The sequence below is a fragment of the Ornithorhynchus anatinus genome, chromosome 8 (assembly GCF_004115215.2).
Source record: "Ornithorhynchus anatinus isolate Pmale09 chromosome 8, mOrnAna1.pri.v4, whole genome shotgun sequence".
NCBI lineage: Eukaryota > Metazoa > Chordata > Mammalia > Monotremata > Ornithorhynchidae > Ornithorhynchus > Ornithorhynchus anatinus.
The window spans coordinates 2887093-2908531 of record NC_041735.1 but is presented as its reverse complement, the minus strand read 5'-3'; the positions used below and the strand labels follow the sequence as shown (position 1 = coordinate 2908531).

At 45.8% G+C, this 21439-nt stretch overlaps 1 protein-coding gene across 1 annotated transcript in view; it reads right to left on the bottom strand.

The window, feature by feature from the left end:
• The window catches only part of ADAM10 (ADAM metallopeptidase domain 10), a 122396-nt gene that overhangs the window by 79291 nt on the left and 21666 nt on the right, over window positions 1-21439 (bottom strand). The window contains exon 2 of the mRNA XM_029070428.2: window positions 9854-10004. Coding sequence (XP_028926261.1) covers window positions 9854-10004 — 151 coding nt within the window. The remainder of the gene's footprint in view (window positions 1-9853; window positions 10005-21439) is intronic.

The window sequence follows — 21439 nt, the reverse complement described above, 5'->3', positions numbered from 1 at the left end:
TGGAATTTTTTTCTTTAAAGAAAAGCCAATGCTCATCTCAGAATAGCCTAGATTTGGGAGCCCCTTAGATGGGTGGGAGCCCCTTAGAGAAGCAGTGTGGCTCAGTGGAAAGAGCCCGGGCTTGGGAGTCAGAGGTCATGGGTTCGAATCCTGGCTCTGCCACTTGGCAGCTGTGTGACTGTGGGCAAGTCACTTCACTTCTCTGTGCCTCAGTTACCTCATCTGTAAAATGAGGATTAACTGTGAGCCTCACGTCGATCAACCTGATTACCCTGTATCTACCCCGGCGCTTAGAACTGTGCTTTGCACATAGTAAGTGCTTAACAAATACCAACATTATTGTTATTATTATTATTATTATGGGTGGGAAATCAGGGTCGAGCTCAGGCCCTGTTCTGATCCGGAACCATGTCCTTCATTCATTCATTCATTCAATTGTATTTATTGAGCGCTTACTGTGTGCAAAGCACTGTACTAAATGCTTGGGAGAGTACAATTTAACCATAAACAGACACATCCCCTGCCCACAGCGAGCTCAGTCTAGAGGGCTCCTCTAGGCTCCCCAGGGGGTACTGGCTCTGCCGCTGGTTTGCTGCGTGACCTTGGGCAAGTCACTTCACTGGGCCTCATCTGTAAAACGGGGGTTAAGACTGGGAGCCCCAGGTGGGACCGGGACTGTGTCCAACTTGATTAGCTTGGATCTACCTCAGCGCTTAGTACAGTAACTGGACCTAGTAGCACTATGGTCTAATGGATACAGCTCGGGGCTGTGAGTCAAAAGGACCTGGGTCCTAATCCAGACTCCACCACTTGTCTTTTGTGCGACTTTGGGCAAGTCACTTCACTTCTCTGGGCCTCAGTTACCTCATCAGCAAAATGGGACTTGAGACTATGAGCCCGGTGGGGGACAGGGACTGTGTCCAACCTGATTATCTTGTGTCTTCTCCAGCTCGTTCGTTCAATCACATTTATTGAGTGTTTACTGCATGCAGAGTGCTCTACTAAGCACTTGGGAGAGTGCAATACAACAATAAACAGACATATTCCCTGCCCACGACGAGCTGACAGCCTAGAGGGGGAGACAGACATTGATATAAATAAATACTGTACAGATACTCATATAAATACTGTACAGATGTGTATATACAGTGCCTGGCACATAGTTAGCGCTTAACAGATACTGCAATTATTATTACTATAGTAAGCACTTAAATACTATAGAAAAACAAAATACAAAAAAAAAAAAAAATACCAGGAACGGCAGGAGCAATCTATCCCACCCTGAGTTGGCCAGGCTCCTCACTCTAACGCTTCCCTGCCCTGGGCATGCAATACATGCCAAAGGCCTTTCCCAAGCCCACGCGGGTCTCTTTCAAGGATCCATTAAAATGCAGAGTTTAGACGACGATTTATTATTTTCAACCTTGACATTCCATCTGTTAAATACCTCGAGTCTTGTCAAATGCAAGTTTTATATTAAATGCTCTCACTCTAGAAAAATTACCAAGCGATTTCCACACAAAAAAAAAAGCCTTCCCTCCCTACTGAATGGAGAAACTTCTCTTTAACTCACATGGGAGTCAGCCCCACGCCGGAACTTCCATTATCTATCGACGATGACACACCACGGAATGGACATCTCCTAGTGACTCTGCATCTTGAGAGAGTCCACTGGCAACTCATTTCATTCATTCATTCAGCTGTATTTATTGAGTGTTTACCGTGTGCAGAGCACTGTACTAAGTGCTTGGGGGAGTACGACAGAACAAAAAACAGACACATTCCCTGCCCACAGCGAGCCTAAAGTCAGGAAGGGGAGACCGACGTGGACAGAAATAAATAAATGACATGTATGGACATAAGTGAGGTGGGGCTGGGAGGGGGGATGAATAAAAGTGGCAGGTTAGGGCGACGCAGATGGGAGCGGGAGAAGAGGAAAGAAGGGGTTCGTCTAGAGAGACGATCAGTGAATATGATGGTCAGGCTCATTATAAAAAAAAAAAAAGCTGTGCAGAACCCAGTACAAGCCGGATTAGAAGCCAGGTTCTTCTGACTCCCAGGCCCGTGCTCTATATCCACCAGGCCGTGATGCTTCCCATCAAGAGATGACAGGATCGATTTTCCTCACACAAGAGAAGAGATGGAAGACAAAGAAGATGGTGAGTAGCGAGGAGACAGTTGAAGTAAGCCAGGTGGGAAGATCTACTTGTGGATAGGGATCAGGTTTAGTACAGTGCTGGCATGCAGTCATAGCTCAATACATACCATTGATTGTTTGACTGATGGACAAGGGCAGGGCCTAGAACAGGCCTGAGGGAATGGAGAGGGAGGTGAGAGGTAAAAGGGAAAAAGCGCCAAGCCTCAGTGATCAAGGGGAAGGAGCTTGGCCTTGGAGTTTGAGGCACTGGATTCTAATCCTGGCTCCGCCACTTGTCTGTGGCTCAGTCCCCTCATCTGTAAAATGGGGATTAAGATTGTGAGCCCTATGTGGGACCTGGACTATGTCCTATTTGATTATCTTGTACCTACCCCAGGGCTTAGAACAGCGCCTGGCCCACAGTAAGCACTAAAAGATCATTAAAAACAATGTTATTTATTGACCGCTGGGTGCAGAGCTCTGCAATAAGAACTTGGGAGAGTACCATGCAACAGAGTTGGTAAACATGATCCCTGCGCACAAGGAATTTACAGTCTAGAGAACTAAAGAACAAAGTCATTTGCAAACCTCCATCTTCAGAAAGGCCAGATGCCAATGGTCTCCATGAATAAACGGCGGTGGGAGGTTTCTCAGAACGTCAAGAGATAAACTCTAATTAAGCGCTTAACAAATATATTATTATTAAAACTCTCAATGTCATAAACACACTCTCGATTGGAAGAAAAATATGGCTCCAAGTGAAAAAGGAGAAGCTCAAGGAGTGTCAGGGTCACTTCGAACCAGCTTCCTTCCAAAATCATTCCATCGCCGAATGGAAGTATTTTGGAGAAACATCTAGGGCAATGTGTCTGTTATATGTGTTACACTTGTCTGCTGTGTGACCTTAAGTCTCTTCATTTCTCTGTGCCTCAGTTACCTCATCTGTAAAATGGGGATTAAGTCTGTGAGCCCCACGCAAGACAGAGACTGTGTCCAACCCGATTTGCTTGTATTCACCGTAGCGCTTAGTACAGTCCCTTGCATACAGTAAGTGCTTAACAGATAATGTAATTATTATTGTTGTGTTATACTCTCCCTAAGTGCTTAGTACAGTGCTCTGCACACAGTAGGCGCCCAATTAATATGACTGACTGATAATGCTCAGGTGAAGGAAAGGGAAAGGCTGTAATTTATTAAAAAGCAGGGAAGTGTCATAATGATTTCATTCACAAAAGTAAAAACCCCCCCAGGGCTGGGTGTATAAATACATTAGTACAATAGCTATTTTCGAGGAAACAATTAAGTTCTCTATACAATGAAGCTATTTTATGCAACTAAATCCAGAACAGTGTTAGGAAGAAAACAGATTGGAAGAAAATAGAGTTTAAAAAACCTCACTAATTTAGACTAGGGGTAGGAAATCCAATCTGAATTTGGAGAAATTCTGAATTTTTAAATGCAGCTATATCAGCAGGCTATCCCCTGTGTAATGAATGTGTCTCTGACTCCACGCATTTTATCAATTAACCAATCGTTCAATTCTATTTACTGAGTACTTAGTATGCATTCATTCAATAGTATTTATCGAGCGCTTACTGTGGGCAGAGCACTGTGTGCATCACACTGTACTAAGAGAGTGGGAGAGAATATACAGAGTTGGTAAACGTGATCCCTGCCCACAAGGAGATTAGCCTACCAAAAAAAAAAGATAAACTGTGGTATTTGTTAGGTGCTTACTTTGTGCAAGACACTATACTAAGCACTGGGGTAGATACAAGCAAATTGGGTTGGATACAGTCCCTGTCCCACATCAGGCTCCCAGTCTCAACTGGCATTTTATGAAAGAGGGAACTGAGGCAAAGAGAACTGAAGTGACTTGCCCCAGGTCACACAGCAGATACGTGGACAAGTGGCAGAGCCGGAACCTATGACCTTCTGACTCCCAGGTCCGTGCTGCCTCTCTCTCTCTCCTCTGAAAACCTGAAAGCTGAAAGAACTGTGCATGTCCTCTTTCTACCCATTCTCCCTCCACTTCCACTGTATTTATTGAGTGCTTACTGGGTGCAGAGCACTGTACTAAGCACTTGGGACAGTTCAATACAACAATAAACAGACAAATTCCCTGCCCACAATGAGCTCACAGTCTAGATGTGGAGGAACAACCATCAATACAAATAAATGACAGACATGTACATCAGTGCTGTGGGTCTGGGACAGGGGGGAAAAAATCAAGGAAGCAAACCAGAATGTCGCAGCCCCGGCTTCTTAGCTCGACCTACCTTCTACACCCCCACCTGCAATCCCAGAGTTGGCAAATTCTCTGGGTCTTTTTAACCATAGTAAAGATCCAAAGGTTTCTTACTTTAACTCCCTTTCTTGAGCAGCGATGGGCCTCGTTTGGACTAGCGCAAACTCTGGGTTCATTCATTCATTCCTTCAACTGTATTTATTGAACGCTCACTGTGCGCAGAGCACTGTACTAAGCGCTTGGGAGAATAAAACAGAATAATAAAACGACACATTCCCTGCCCACAACGAGGTAACAGTCTATAAAGAGGGAGAAAGACTTTAATATAAATTATCGATATTGACATAAGTGCTGTGGGGTGGGGAGGGGACAGCTGGATCGGCTTGGGGAACAAAGTCATGAAGCTCAACCATCTATTTACCCTCCCTCTTGAAAGACGATATTCAGGGTCAGATCCTTGGCTTCTGTTAACATAAAATGTGGACCTTTTCTTTTGGCAGGCCTCAGTTTTCCCGTTAAGACGACGTTAACAGATGTTGAAATTCAGCCAGCGAAATTTCTTTCACTAGGCCACTCGACAAGGGAATGGCAGAGCTGAGATAAAAACCCAGGGCCCCCCAGTTTCTAAACGGTCGCCTCTGCCTCGCTTTAAGGGTCTAATGTGAAGCCCAAATCTCCCCTGGGGACACCCCAGCTTCGACTCGGACCAAGGCCTTGGGCTATTCCCAAAGGGGCTCTTCCTGTGGACATTAGATGTGCCGATTAGACTGTAAGCCCGTCAATGGGCAGGGACTGTCTCTATCTGTTGCCGATTTGTACATTCCAAGCGCTTAGTACAGTGCTCTGCACATAGTAAGCGCTCAATAAATACTACTGAATGAACATTCACCTTGGCCATAACCTCAAAAGCCTTTACTACCTACTTGGGGAAGCAGCATGGTATAATGGAAAGAGCACGGGTCTGGGAGGCGGAGGGTCCTGGGTTCTAATCCTGTTCCGCCACATGTCTGTTGGGTGACCTGGGGCAAGTCACTTTACTTCTCTGGGCCTCAGTTAGCTCAGCTGTAAAGTGGGGATAAAGCATGGTGGGAAAGGGACCGTGCCCAACTTAACTTCTATCTATCCCAGGGCTTAGAACAGCGCTGAGCACACAGTAAGCTCTTAACAAGTACCATTATGATTATTACTAGCTATGGTGGCACTCCAAGCCCTATTCTGCATATGTGTGTTTTGGGGGGGGCAGTAAAAGGGGGCTCCTGCCCCCCCCAAAGCCACCACAGATTGAGAGGATTGTAGTAGACTGTAAGCTCCTTAGGGGCAGGGAATCCCTACCATCTGTTATATTGTATTCTCCCAAACTCTTAATACAGTGCTCTGCATAAATAAGCGCTCAATAAATATGATTGGTAAATAATGGGGGTATGGGGGGACCCTGTAAGATCAACTTCCTGTCACTGGGCAGGGATCGTCTCTATCTGTTGCTGAATTGTACATTCCAAGCGCTTAGTACAGTGCTCTGCACATAGTAAGCGCTCAATAAATACTATTGAATGAATGAACCCGCATACACGACCACTAATCTTCCCACCCTCAAAGCATTATTAAGGTCACATCTCATTCATTCATTCAACAGTATTTACTGAGCACTTACTGGGTGCAGAGCCCTGTACTAAGCATTTGGGAGAGTAGAATAGAACAATAAACAGATACATTCCCTGCCCACACCAAGCTTTCAGTCTAGAGGCCTTCCCCGATTAAGCCCTCTTTTCCCCGGCTCGCTCTCCCTTCTGCGTCATCTATGCTCTTCGATCTGTGACCTTTGGACATCTGATATTCACCCCACCCCCAACGCCGCAGCACTTATGGTGAAATCTTTAAATATTATATAATGTTATATATTCATGTACAGTATGGCCAGGTTTAACCGTAAAGAAAATGTATCCACGGAGAAAGTAATATTAAAATGGAAGGTTGGAGAACCGTTTGGAAAAAAAAAAGTTGATCTGCCACCTGATTAATGCTTATGAATTAAAACCAACAGACCACAGCCCACTAGCAAAAGGGGAAAAAAAAAACTGCCTAATAGGGCAATTAAAACCATGTAGAGCAACATATGGAAGCCTCTTCTTCAGAGCAGCAGAGCTCTTCGCCGACACCAACACTCATACTTAACAGATGGTCATAGATTCATTTTGCATTCCTGGGTTCGGAACTTTTTATAAATTGGTATTTTATTTAACTCACTTAAACGAACTAAAAATATGCACCGTTACTCATCTTAATGACGTTCGGTAGAGATATCCCGCTGTTCGGTCAGTCGACTTGAATGTCTGGGATTGAAGCAACTTCTGACACACCAGACGTGTCTGCCCGTGGCAAACCTAACTAGGTTGAAGAGCTTGCACGGATTCTATTCGTGCCTTTGGAGCCCTAACAATATTGGTCTTGCCAGCCGCGGAGCACGAGGGGGATCTGCTATTTCTCAATCGATCAATCGTATGCACTGAGCGCTTACTGTGTGCACAGCACTGTTCTAAGCGCCTGGGAGAGAACAACATAATACAACAGACGCATTCCTTGCCCACAACAAGCTTACGGCCAATCTCTATCTTTGTATCCTTTGCCAACTTGGTCGAAGAGTCTTCGGCATCCAATCGATAGTATTTATTGATCACTTACTGTGTGCAGAGCACTGTACTAAGCGCTTGAAAGAGCACGGTATAACAGGGATAGCTTGTGAAAATCTCTCTTCTCGATTAGTAATATTTACTGAGCAGTTAAGAGCATTGTACTAAAAAGTACAAATAGCATTCCAGTGCTATATACACAGTAGGCAATCAGTAAGGACTAGTGCTGGCTTGGGTCCATGGAATGCTCCCTAACCGGCTCAACAGTGCTCCCCCTTTGACTCTGGAGGGGGCCATATTGTCTAGAGACCATCCCTCGGCCACCCAGACTGGCAGAAGGGCTCAGGGGCGAGGCTAAAAATCAATCCATGGTATTTAGTGAGCATCTATTATGTGCAGAGCACTGTACTAAGCACTTGGGAGAGTAAAATATGTCAGAATTGGCAGACACATTGCCTCATCCTCAGTTGCCTCATCCGTAAAATGGAATATAAGACTGGGTGCCCCATGTGGGACAGGTACTGTGTCCAGTACCTACATCAATGCTTGTAAGTGCTTAACAAATGCCACTATTATTATTAGAGATAGAGTCCAAAAGATAGAAAATCCAGCCATGTAATCTGCCAAATTGGAGGGGCTTTTGGAACAAGTTTGGGGATGGATCTTCCAAAATGTGTCTAGAAAAATGCTAATTTTGGTTGGCATTTATATTCCCATGGTTCACCCAAGTTTCCATTGATCCTTCTCCCCCAGTAGAAGGTTAAGATCCTAGAGGGATTGGCTCTTTTGTGACCTCATATGGAAAACAAAAAATATCAAGAAATGACTTAGAATTTGGAACTTCACAAGGAGAAAAGGTGACCTTGAAAATAGTGAAGAAGGGATGGTTGGGGCAAAACCTTATTGTGGGGAGGGGAGGTGGGGTAGCTCTGGGAGAGGATAAGCAGAAGAAAAGCTGAGAAAATTTCCACTAGAAATGAAGGTTAAAAAAAATAGGGAAGCATGTTAAGAGGGGGAATTGAATGAGGCCTTTTTTTAGCGTTTAGAGGAAAAAACAACAGCTGACGGGATCCTGAGGGCAAGCAGCAAGAAATTGATTAAAAATATGAAACTACCTTTCTTTAGGACAGCAATCTATTAAGACACATCAGGACATTTTCTCTACTAAGCGGGGAGGCAGCATGGCCTAGTGGAAAGAGCCCGGGCCTGGGAGTCAGAGGACCAGGGTTTCAATGCCAGCTTCGCCACGTGCCTGCTCTGTGACACTGGTTAAGTCACTTCACTTTTGTCTGCCTCCGTTGCCTCGTCTGAAAAACGGGATTAAATCCTATTCCCTCGATTTAGTTCCATGTGGGACAGGGACCGTGTCCAATCTGCATATCTTCTATCTATCCCAGTGCTTCGAACAGTGCTAGGCATCTAGTAAGCATTAACAAATACCGTTACTATTATTATTATTAAACCCACTGCCAACATCGCAGTAGAAGGAGGAAAAGGAAATCAACCACCAGTTAACACCATCCAAGTCTCCCGGTGAACATGTGCCAGGTTTCCAAGCACGAGATGCTTCAGGTCAAGTAAGCCAGCCCCCTGCCTCTGGGCTACTTTACCCCTGAATCATCCTTAGTCTGTTCCATCATCTAATCACCTTCTTCTAAATTTAAATCCTCCCTTCTGACAATTCCGTTCCCATTTTCCCCAGGCCTGTCTCTAGTTAGGGAGAAGAGCAGATTTGAGGGCTCTGTGCTCAAAGGTCTCTGGAACTCAAGGGCGGTTCTGGGCTAACCGTATGCCTCAAATCTGGCTGGTAACTGAAATATCCTCCAAGCTTTCAAACGCCGGCATCCAGGAGTTTATCTGTTAGGGTTTAATTTAGTAATACAGTTTTGCTTTTAAGAGGAATGTAGGGAAATTGGAGAGCATCCAGACGGCAATGGAATGATAAAAGGATTAGAAAATGGAACGTGGAAGAAAGGGGTTGGAATTCAAGGAAGGGGAGAGGATTTGTAACGTGACCTAGTGGGAAGAGACCGGGCCTGGGAATCAGAAGGATCCTAATCCTGGCTCCGCCACTGTTGTGTGACCTTGGGCAAATCACTTCACTTCTTTGGGCCTCAGTGACCTCATCTGTAAAATGGGGATGAAGACTGTGAGCCCCAAGTGGGACAGGGACTTTGAACCCTACCGAACTGCCTTGAATCTACCCCAGTGCTTGGTTCTGACTCCCAGGCCCGGCTCTATCCACTAGGCCACGCTCCCGTGTGCTTCATGCAGTTCTCTAGACACAATAAGCGCTCAATACATACTATTATTTGGTTGATCTCCTCCTATGTGACAGAGACCTCCCTAGCACCAACCTCTCCCACCAATCTCGCATTTCACCTCACCTCTAGGACATTCCCACCTGGACATGCCAAAGCATCGACATGGTAAAGACCGGACTTCTCATCTGCCCCCGTGAACTGCTGCTGGGTGACTGTTCCCAGAGTAGCCAGAGGAGCTAAAATAGCCCGATGCTACAAAGTGCTCTGGACCACAGGTCACCAAGGCGAAGACCGCTGGACCCAAACTCATGAAAATTCCCTCCCATTCATAAAAATTCAAATTCACTTAGTCACTCTGATCTTCGATTGCGAGCCCCCCGAAAGCTAGGGGCTGTGTCTACGTCCCACCTGTGCTTTCTTGCCCTGCGCAGAGTAAGCGCTTAATAAACCTGCTTCCTGCCACGCTGATCAATACCCCAAAGTTATTTTTCAGTGTTATTTTGTTTCTCAAGTCATCAAGCGTGCGCAAGAGGGCTTTCGATGATTATACAAAATAAAACGGGAGGAAGCCACTTACCGTCCGTGCGCATGAAAATCGAGACGCAAAAACTGGTCTTCGTGTGATACTGCTCGCTTGGCACGCTGGTGTTTTTGGTGTAATACATCCACCTCGTACGATAATCCTTCATAATGCCTAATGTGCTTATTTAAAGGGTTTCCATATTGGCCTGGAAAGAGAAAATAGCGAGAATAAGGCAACTAGGATTACTCGCTACAGAATACAAACTTCTCCTCAGCTTGAGCGGAGTGAAATGTCCCCTCATCCCATCGCTCCCTTTTTCTTTCTTATTTACACCGGTGGTGCTCACGGTCAGAAGATGAACACTCACAATGGGAGGGAAGAACAAGTGTGATACCTCTTCAGTGCTATGTGCCAAGCACTGTACAAACCGCTGAGGTAGATACAGGGTAATCAGCTTGAAAACCATCCCTTTCCCATAGTTTAAGAGGGAAGGAGAGCAGGTATTTCAGCCCCGATTTATAGTGGAGGAATCCAAGGCACAGGAAAGGTAAGTAATAATAATAATGATGATGATAATTATGATACTTTTTAAGTGCTTACTATGTGCCAAGCACAGTTCTTAGCATTGAGGTAAATACAAATTAATCAGGTTAATTCATTCAATAGTATTTATTGAGCGCTTACTATGTGCAGAGCACTGTACTAAGCGCTTGGGATGAACAAGTCGGCAACAGATAGAGACAGTCCCTGCCGTTTGACGGGCTTACAGTTAATCAGTCCCTGTTCCACATGGGGCTCACACCCTTAATCCCCATTTTACAGATGAGGGAACTGAGGCCCAGAAAAGTGAAGTGACTTGCCCAAGGACACACAGAAGACATGTGGCAGAGCCCGGATTAAGAAGAATAATAATAATATTGTTGGTATTTGTTAAGCGCTTACTATGTGCAAAGCACTGTTCTAAGCACTGGGATACAAGGGAATCAGGTTGCCCCACGTAGGGCTCACAGTCTTCATCCCCATTTTACAGATGAGGTAACTGAGGCACCGAGAAGTTAAGTGACTTACCCAAGGTCACAGAGCTGACAAGTGGCAGAGCCAGGATTAAAACTCATGACCTTCTGACTCCCAGGCCCGTGCTCTAACCATTAAACCACACCGCTTTTCCAATTTCCCAGATTTGGCCCAGGTCACACAGAAGGCAAGTGCGGGAGCTGGGATTTGAACCGAGGTCTCTGGGACACCCAGTCCCCTCGCTTTCCACTAAGCCACGCTGCTCCACTTAGGCTCTAACACCACCAGAAGTATCACGCTAGGTCACACCAATGGCCTAGCCCTCCTGATGCTCAGACTCTAACAATAACAACAGGTCGCTTCATGGGACAATGAGGTGCCTTTCTCGACCTAACTATGAGGCAGAGGAACAGTGTGGCCTAATGGATAGACCACGGGTCTGGGAGTCAGAGGACCTGGGTTCTTCAACTCAGTGTGTCTGCTGGGTGACCTTGGGCCAAGTCACGACTTCTCTGTGCCTCAGTTAGCTCATCTATAAAATGGGGATGAAGACTGTGAGCCCCTCATGGGATAACGGACTGTGTCCAACCCTATTTGTTTGTACAGTACAGTGCCTGGCACATAGTAAATGCTTAACAAATACCATAATTATTATTATTATCAAATAGCTTCCCTTCCCTCCCAACTCCCCAAGTGATTTGCACCTAGACTGTACCGTGTAAATCTACTCTCTAGACCGTAAGCTTGTTACAGGCAGGGAACATGTATTCTCCCAAGAACAATCAAAGAGAATTAGTGGACTTTTGACTTTCTGGGGGGCGAGGGGAGCCCTTTCGGTCAGTTTGATGTCTCAACCCAACACCTCACCGCCCACTCTTGCTGGGTTCGCTGGTAACACCAAGGATTACCCAACTCTCTCTTTCGTGTGAGGTCACAAGTACACTAGGAAGCAGCAGAGTTTAGTGGATAGAGCACGGGCCTGGAATCAGAAGGACCTGGGTTTCCAAGTCGGCCACATGTCTGCTGTGTGACCTTGGGCAAGTCACTTCACTGGGCCTGTTCCCTCATCTGTAAAATGGGGATAAGAGTGTAAGCCCCATGTGGGATGGGAACTCTGTCCAATCTGATTGGCTTGTATCTACCCCAGTGCTTAGAACAGTGCTTGGCACATAGTAAACGCTTAACAAGTACCATCATCATCATCATTACGCAAGTGATTGTTGTGCTTGGGGTCCCCTGGCCACCCACAGCTGATCGCCATGGCCGCTGGACCGGAGATATCAAGACTAAGAAGGAAGAGAAAGCTAAAACAGCTTTCTACCAAAATGAACACAGGAAAAGGGGATTATTGATTGGGATTGAAACGCTGTGAATTATTGTGACGCTACAGACTGAGGATGGCTGGCCCACAGGGGCTCTCGTAGGCCAGCTGACCCCGCAGGAGGGCACAAAACCTGCCATCCCCCTCCTCCATGGTGAGCAGGCGAAGACCCGTGGTAGAACGAAAGCAGAAGTTGAGTCCATTAAGTATTTACCCTTCAGGGTTTCAGACTGAACCAGGCCGCTCCTACTTCCCCTTGACCCAAGAGACGGCAGCGCCTGAGCAACCTCTTTCCCGTCAGGCCCCGGCTGAGGGAGAGAAGTGCTCGGCGTGGAGTAAGTCCTCAACACCGACCTCTCCCCCACCCTTCCTTTTAGCTGCCGAGGACCAACTAAGAGATGGAAAAGGGAGGAGAGCGGAACAGCTGCGAGAGAAAAGGACAGAGAGAGACACGGGGATGAGGAGAGCGACAGAAGGAATACGAGAGAGGGACGGTCAAGGGCGGGGGGAGGGCGCCATGAGAGAGGCTGCAAGGTGACCAGAAGGAGACACCCTGAGGGACAATGGATTTCAGGTAAAGGGAGAGGCGGGCGTGTCATTAAGTGGAGGAAGAAAATGAGCCTGAAGAGGTACCACAAAGGATTATCAAATGAATCACTCCATCAGCGATGATGATGATGATGATATTTGCCAAGTGTTTACTATAAGCCAAGGACTGTAATAAGCACTGGGAAACGTATGAGTTAATCAGGTTAGACCCAGTCCCTCCCATGTATGGCTCGAGATCTAAGTGGGATGGGGGGGGACTGGTATTGAATGGTATTTGAGCGCTTACTGTGTGTAGTGTACTGAATCACTCGATGGCATCTGCTGAGCGCTTACTGTGTGCCAAGCACTGTATTGTACCATTGCTGGTGGATGTGATCCTGCCCTGCCCAAAGGGAGCTTGGAGTCCACAGTCTACTCAGCCCCTTAAGGACTCCAAGGTGGAAGGGAGAAGGGAGAGAGAGAGAAGAAAGAGGAGAGAGAAGAAAGAGACAAACACAGAGATGAGAAAACCTAAGGAAACCATCAGAAGATTTGCGGCACCTTACTGGGAGGATAGAAAAGTAGCGGGGGAGAGAGGGTGGGAGTTACAGGGGAGAGAACAGCATCGTTCTACCCTGGCTAAGGCCCTGGCATCTCCGCCTCTCCAGGTTTCACCTCAACTTTTCTCAACTTGATGGTTTCAAAGCTGCTACAGAAGAAGCATGGCCTAATGGTTAGAGCAAAGGTTTGGAAGCCAGAAGGACCCGGATTCTAATCCTGACTCCGCCACTTGTCTGCTATGTGACCTTGGGTAAATCCCTTAACTTCTCTGGGCCTCAGTTCCCTCATCTGGAAAATGGGAATTAAGACTGTGAGCCCCCTGGGGGACAGGGACTGTGTCCAACCCGATTATCTTGTATCTACCCCAGTGCTTAGGACAGTGCCTGGCATACAGTGAACACTTAATAAATGCCATTTTAAAAAAATAAAGGAAATGGGAAACTCAAGGGATACGATTTAGCGCACTCTCGCAAATACTGAGCCACAGCCTGGTCTAACAGGTTCGCCTCTCTCACTCTCTTGGCAGGGGGTGGGGGGGAGGGGCCTTCCTCGATTTGTGATGGGGATGAGGGGAAATTAGATCCATTTTCCTCTCCACTTCCTCAACCAGCCAACCTAAAAGAGCCTCACACTCTAAAAGAAGCCTCCTGGAATCGCTGGAGAGGACGGTCTAATTTGTGGAGGGAGGTGATTCGATAGAGATGGATGAAGGGGAAAACAGCCAGGAGGCCAATGAATGACAAGGTCACTCTTCCTGCCCGCAGGAGATGAACCGGTATTAAAATGAATAAAAGCCTCCATTCGTTCCTACCAGCCCAGCATAAACTGACAATCGCCCTTGCCGAACTTCACTTTGCAAAGCGGTGACATTATTTTGTCGGAAGAAAAGAGTAGTGGGCAGGGAACAAAGAACTCCATATTAGGTCCAAGCCGAGCAAGCTTCCTTCAGCCAATCGCGCAGAGGTATTTACTGAGCGCTGCCTTGGTGCAGAGCACGGTACTAAGCGCTTGGGAGGGTACAATACGACAGAGTTAACAGATACGTTCCCTGCCCGCAATGAGCTTACAGTCTATACAACTAAACAACACGAGCTTACAGTCTATACAATTACACAACAGCTGAGTATCCTCTAGCCAGGTTGGAACCATACTCATGAAGGTCATAGGACAGTGGTGAGGTCTGATTTGGTACTCTTCATTCAATCGTATTTATCCAGTGCTTACTAGGAGCAAAGCACTGGGCTTGGGAAAGTACAAAATAACCATAAACAGACTAAGGACTCAAACCAAAGCATCACGGAAGGCTGTGGGGGGCGGACACATAAACTTAGGAAATCTTCACATTCCTCCCAAGGATCCTGCATGGCGGAATGGAGAGAACCCAAGCCTGGGAACCAGAAGGTCCTGGGTCCTCATCCCGGCTCCACCACTTGTCTGCTGTGTGACCTTGGCCAAGTTGCTTCACTTCTCTGGGCCTCAGTTACCCCATCTGGAAAAAGGGGATGGAGACTGTGAGCCCCACGTGGGACGGGGACAGAGCCGAATCTGATTTGCTTGTATCCACCCCAGCGTTTAGTACACTGTCTGGAACTTAGTAAGCTCTTAAACACCATCATCATAATAAATATTATCATCCTGGCAGGAATTGTCAGTAACTCACTCACTGCACTGGCTCCATCACCATCCAGCACAGTGCTTTGCCACTGCAGAGGCTTTGGAATTCCCTCCTTCCCAAGAGATAAAGGAGTTTTTCCTTGTCCTAGGCCCTACAACCTAGGGCCACCAAATTCAGAGGGTTCCAAGCAAATGATTCCAACAAAGACAAAGTGGATAAATAATCGATGGGATTTTCTCACAGCTCCAAATGAAACCAAGTATTTTTCCTGGCTCCAAGAATGCCGGCATCTCTCCTCCATTTCAATCAAGAAATGGAATTTATTGAGCACTGAGCCCCAACTAAGCACTTGGGAGAATGCAATAGAGCTGATAGACATGATCACTGCCTATTTGGATAGACTAAAAAGAGGAAGAGAGGCATAAAAATAAATTGCAGACAGTTATATACCTAAGTGATGGGGGTGGGGTGAATATCCAAGTGCTTAAAGGGTACAGACCCATATGCACAGGAGGTAATGAAGGTATTTGTTAAGCGCTTACTATGTGCCATGCACTGTTCTAAGCGCTAGGGGAGATACAAGGCTATCTGTTTGTCCCAGGTGGGGCTCAAAGTCGTAAGCGAGCCTCAGTGGCAAGAGTCCGGGCTTGGGAGTCAGAGGTCACAGGCGCTAATCCCGGCTCCGCCACTCGTCAGCTGTGTGACTTTGGGCAAGTCATTTAACTTCTCTGTGCCTCAGTTCCCTCATCTGTAAAATGGCCATGAAGGCCGTGAGCTCCAAATGGGACAACCTGATTACCTTGTATCTACCCCAGCGCTTAGAACAGTGCTTGGCACATAGTAAGTGCTTTACAAATACCATCATCATGATTAATAACCCCCATTTTACAGATGAGGTAAGTGAGGCACAGAGAAGTTCAGTGCAGATAGGAGGGTGGATAGGGAACGTGAGGGAAGGCCTCATGGAAGCAATATGATTTTAGGACTTGGAGAATGGGGAGATTGGTGGTTTATCGTATACGAAGGGGGAAGGAGTTCCAGGCCAGAGGAAGGATGGTCCATGTGGGACAACCTGATTACCTTGTATCCCCCTCAGCGCTTAGAACAGTGCATAGCACATAGTAAGCACTTAATAAATGCCATTACCATTATTATTATTAGTGGCAAGAACACGGGCTTGGGGGTCAGAGAATGTGGCCTCTAATCCCAGCTCCACCACGTGTCTGCTGCGTGACCTTGGGTCAGACACTTAATACCTCTGTGCCTCAGTCTGCTCAGCTGTATAATGGGGATTAATCCTACTCCTGTCTACTTCGACTGGATGCCCCGTGTGGACGGGGACTGTGTCCAACCTGATGAACTTGTATCTACCCGAGTACTTAGAACAGTGCTTGGCACAAAGTAAGCACTTAACGAGTACCAAACTTCTTCTTATTATTACAGTAAGTAGGTTGGTGTGAGAGGAGTGAAATGTGTGGACTGGACTGTAGTAGGAGACCATTGTAGGGGAGAGCTGATTGAGTTCCTTAAAGTCGATGGAAAGGAGTTTCTTTTCAATGCCTTGATGGATCGGCAATCACTGGAGGTTTTTAAGGAGTAGAGAGACTTGGACTGGATTTTTTTTTTTTTTTAAAGAAAAATGATCCAAGCAGCAGAGTGAAGTATGGACTGGAGTGGGTAGAGACAGGAAGCAGGAAGGTCAGCGAGGAGATTGATACAGTAATCAAGGCGGGATAGGATAAGTGCTTAGATTAATGTGGAAGCAGTTTGGAAGGGAAGGAAAGGGGCAGATTCTAGAGATGTTTTGAAGGTAGAACCGACAGGATTCGGTAGCAGACTGGATATGTGGGTCGAAAGAGAGGTGAGTAGAGGATAATGCCAAGGTTATTACACTACAGTGTTATTCCACCGCAGTGCTGGGTTCCAGGAGATCGGTAGGATTAATGAGAAACCAACCGATAGGGCAAAGAGAAGTGAATAAATTAGCTAAATGAAGATTTTCAGCATGTCCCCATCCCACCTAGTTCCAGGTGAGAATCATGAAATCAAACGTTTCCCTCCTTAAAAGGCAAGAACTTTCTAAACTAAGATCGCGATAGTTTACCAACTGACATTACCAATGATCATCAGAGGAATTAGAAATACCATTCATTCATTCAATTCAATAGCATTTATTGAGCGCTTACTATGTGCAGAGCACTGTACTAAGTGCTTGGAATGTACAATTGGGCAACAGAAAGAGATAATCCCTGCCATCGACGGGCTTACAGTCTAATCGGGGGAGACAGATGGACGGAAACATATACGTGGGGCCACCAGTGCAGCCCTTCAGCTGAGCTCAAACTCAGGTGGGTTTTTTTGGTGGTTTTTTTTCACTATTTACTATGGTATTTACTACCTGCCAGGCTCCGTTCTGAGCACTTGGGGTAGATACAAGATAATCAGGTTGGACACAGTCCCTCTCCTACATGGGGCTCACAATCCTCATATGACAGATGAGGTAACGGAGGCACAGAGAAGTGAAGTGATTTGCCTGAAGTCACACAGCATACAAACAGCAGAGCTGGGATTAGAACCCAGGTCCTTCTGACTCCCAGGCCCGTACTCTGTCCACTAAGCCACACTGCTTCCATTCTTAGGGCTACCAAGTTCCATACTAGGGGCTACGAGATATTTCAAAAAATCAACAGGCACCAAGTACATCCATCCACAGCTCTTTGGCTTTTAGAAGGAAAAAGGACAACTCAGAGAACTAAATTTGCATTTCATCTGAAAGCACTTAGAATCATTTATTTGAAACACTTATAATTAGTCTGGATTTTAATTTTTCAAAGCACATTTTCTTTCCAAGTTCAGGCAACATTCTATTCCCAAAAGCTAGCTTCACACTCTAAATGCCAACTTTCCTGAGTAAAGGAAACTTCCCAGCTTCCACTTTGAAATCAGTAAGTAACAGTTTATCAACCAATCGCTTTTATTGATCGCTTAGTGTGCTGAGCACTGTAGTAAGTGCTTGGGAGAGTATCAACCACTGGCATTTATTGAGAGCTTACCGTGTGCATGGCACTGTATTAAGCGCTTGAGAGAGTCTTAATCAATGGCACTTATTATTAATAATAATAATAATGATGGCATTTGTTAAGTGCTTACTATGTGCAAAGCACTGTTCTAAGCACTGGGGAGGATACAAGGTGATCAGGTTGTCCCACGTGGGGCTCACAGTCTTCATTCCCATTTGAGAGATGAGGTAACTAAGGCACAGAGAAGTGAAGTGACTTGCCCAAAGTCACACAGCTGACAAGTGGCGGAGTTGGGATTTGAACCCATGACCTCTGACTCCCCAACCCGTGCTCTTTCCACTGAGCCATGTGCTATTTACTGGGAGCTTACTACATGCAGAGCACTGTACTAAGAATTTGGGAGAGTACAATAGAATAACACTCCCAAGGGCTGAGTGTTACAGTGCTTTGCACACAGTGAGCGCTCAATAAATACCACTGAATGAATGGTTAGATTGGGTGAGCCAAGGGAAAGGCAGAAATTGGGATGGGGCATGGGGGGGAGGAGGAAAGAAGGGGGATGGGTGTGCCCCTAACAGTGACATTTCATTTTCAATTAGAACTAAGGGGTGGGGTGGGGTGTCTGGCTGTCCTGATTAGGTAATCGGAGGAGGACTGGGCGGGAAGCATACTGGAACTCCAACTTTCCGGCTACACCCTGCTTCTGTAGCTCATTCCAAAGCATCAATAGCACTTATTGGAAAGCAGCAGTGTTCCCTAGTGAATAGAGTCCGGGCCTGAGAGTCAGGACTTCTAATCCCGGCTCTGCCACTTGTCTGCTGTGTGACTTCGGGCAAGTCACTTCACTTCTCTGGCCCTCTGTTGCCTCATCTGTAAAACGGGGATGAAGACTGGGAGCCTCATGTGGGACAACCTGACTACCTTGTATCTACCCCAGTGCTTAGAACAGTGTTTGGCACACACTTAAATACCATTATTATTATTATTACCTTACTTCTCTGGGCCTCAGTTCCTTCATCTGTAAAATGGGGAGTAAGACTGTGAGCCCAATGTGGGACAGGGACTGTGTCCAACCCAACTACCTTGTATCTACCTCAGCGCTTAGTACATTGCCTGGCACCTAGTAAGCACTTAAAGACCATAATTATTCATCAGAAAGGAATTATTTGAGGTATTATTTCCCAATCTCAAAAGAAAGTTTCACTGCTTAACCAGCATGGTTAACATAGACGCTGAGAACCATTACTGTTTGACCTTCTATATCAAAGAACACAAAAATCAACCCATTGTAGCACAGATAGCCTCTTTGCCAAAGTCCAGAATCTACATGCAGCACCTTACAAACTAAAATCAATTATGGCATTTGTTAAGCGCTTACTATGGGCCAAGCACTGTACTAAGCGCTGGGAAAATATAAAGTACGCAGGTCCTACACGGGGCTCATAGTCTGTATAGGAAGAACAGGGACTGAATCCCCCTTGTGCAGGTGAATAATTACAATAATAATAGTAACTGTAGAATTTATTAAGCGCTCACGAGTCTTGGATTCAAAACCCCGTAGTATGTCCTGTACAACTCAGTTCGAACGGCTTACTGGATGAAAAATGGCAAACATATCTCCCAGTCACCTCTCGCCTGACCTGGTTTTCTAACAGGCATGTGTTCTCTCAGGCAAGAAAGTCCAAGGTTGAACTTCTTCCTATTCTTGGCAGGGGAAATGGATAACAGTGACAAAGACACCTGTATTATTTTTAATTAAAAAAAAGCCTGTTTACTAGAATTAAACTTTTCTACTAATAAGAATAATGAGGCCTGGGTAGGAGGATTTGCAAGATACTAACTGATCACTCCACAATCGCTACTCATCACCACAATTTGAGTTTCCTACTTGCCTGGGGCCGGAGCAATTTACAGAGGGCCATTAATAAAGATGATTTATTTTTTTCCTGTCCTGTGGTAATAGGAGCTGGTAAATTATGCAAAAAGTTTGACAAGCACTAAGATTCTCATAGAGTACTCCTTTTGGGGAGGTAGTTGGTTACCAGAAAAAACTTTTCTCTCATTGAGATCACCTTCCCCACTGGCTACCCAACCTAAATTTTACTGCACATCCTGTAGAATAAACGTTCAAGGTTCTATGCAGAAACAGGCTCATCTTCGTGTATGTAGAAGGAAATGAAAGCAGGTAATAATGTGAGCTCTGGGAACGCAAGCCCCGATGACTGGAAATTGATACAAAAAATCACCAACGAGCCACTTGGTATAAAAAGCACTATCTGGGTGTTTACATGTAGCCTTTTTGCTATAATAATGATCTCTGTTAAGCACCTAGTATGTGTCAAGCGCTGTTGTAAGTGCTGGGGTAGATGCAAGTTAATCAGGCCGGGCATGGTCTCCATCCCGCATGGGGTTCACAGTCTGTACAGGAGGGAGGAGATTTATTGAATCCCCATTTCAACCACTGAGGAAACTAGGCCCAGAGAAATGAAGTGACTTACCCAAGGTCACACAGCAGACATATGGTAGACCTGGGGTCAGAACCCAGGTACTCTGACTCCTAAGCCCATCCTCCTTCCACTAGGTCATGCTGCTTCACAATGTTATGCAAGTACCCTTGTGGATGACACCAAACCTGCAAAGTCCTCATACTTGATGACTACCTCAGGTGCAAAACTGCTTAATTCTTGGCCTTAGAGAAGAAAAAGGACTGTGATCTCTGATAACACTAAATAAGCACCATCTCTTTACATTTTCTACAGGTCATTTGATAAAAGCCCCCACCCTCCCTTAAGCGCTTAACAAATGCCATCATTATTATTATAAAAGCCTCCACCCTCTTTCCGTGATCTTTATTTTTATACTGTAGGCCTAGGAACACTAAAAACATCATAGTCCCAACTCCCTCCCTCCGTTCCACTCCCCTCCCCACAGCACTTGTGTACATAAGTACATATTCATTATTCTATTTATTTTATTAATGATGTGTATATAGCTATAATTCTATTTACTTAAATTGATGCTATTGATGCCTATCTACTTGTTTTGTTTCGTTCTGTCTCCCCCCTTCTAGACTGTGAGCCCACTGTTAGGTAAGGACTGTCTCTGTTGCTGAATTGTACTTTCCCGCTTAGTACAGTGCTCTGCACAGAGTAAGCGCTCAATAAATATGAGTGAATGAATATTATTGATTGCTAGGACTATAAATTTGAACACACGTAGACAAGTTCGATTTTTCCTTAATGGTATTTGTTAAGCGCTTATTATGTGCCAGGTACTATCCTGAGCCCCGAGCTAGTCAGGATGGACACTGTCCCTGTCCCACATAGGGCTCACAGTCTTAATCCCCATTTTACAGATGAGGTAACTGAGGCACAGAGAAGTGAAGCGATTTGACCAAGGTCACAAAGCGGATAAGTGGAGGAACCGGGATTAGAAGCCAGATCCTTCTAACTCCCAACGTGCTCTATCCCCTAGGCCACCCTGCTTCTTGAAGATTAGGGAAAATGTGCTGATGGTCTTTCATGCAGTCATTTGAGCCCCTGAAAGCTCATTAAGGGCAGGGAACGGGTCTACCAACTCTG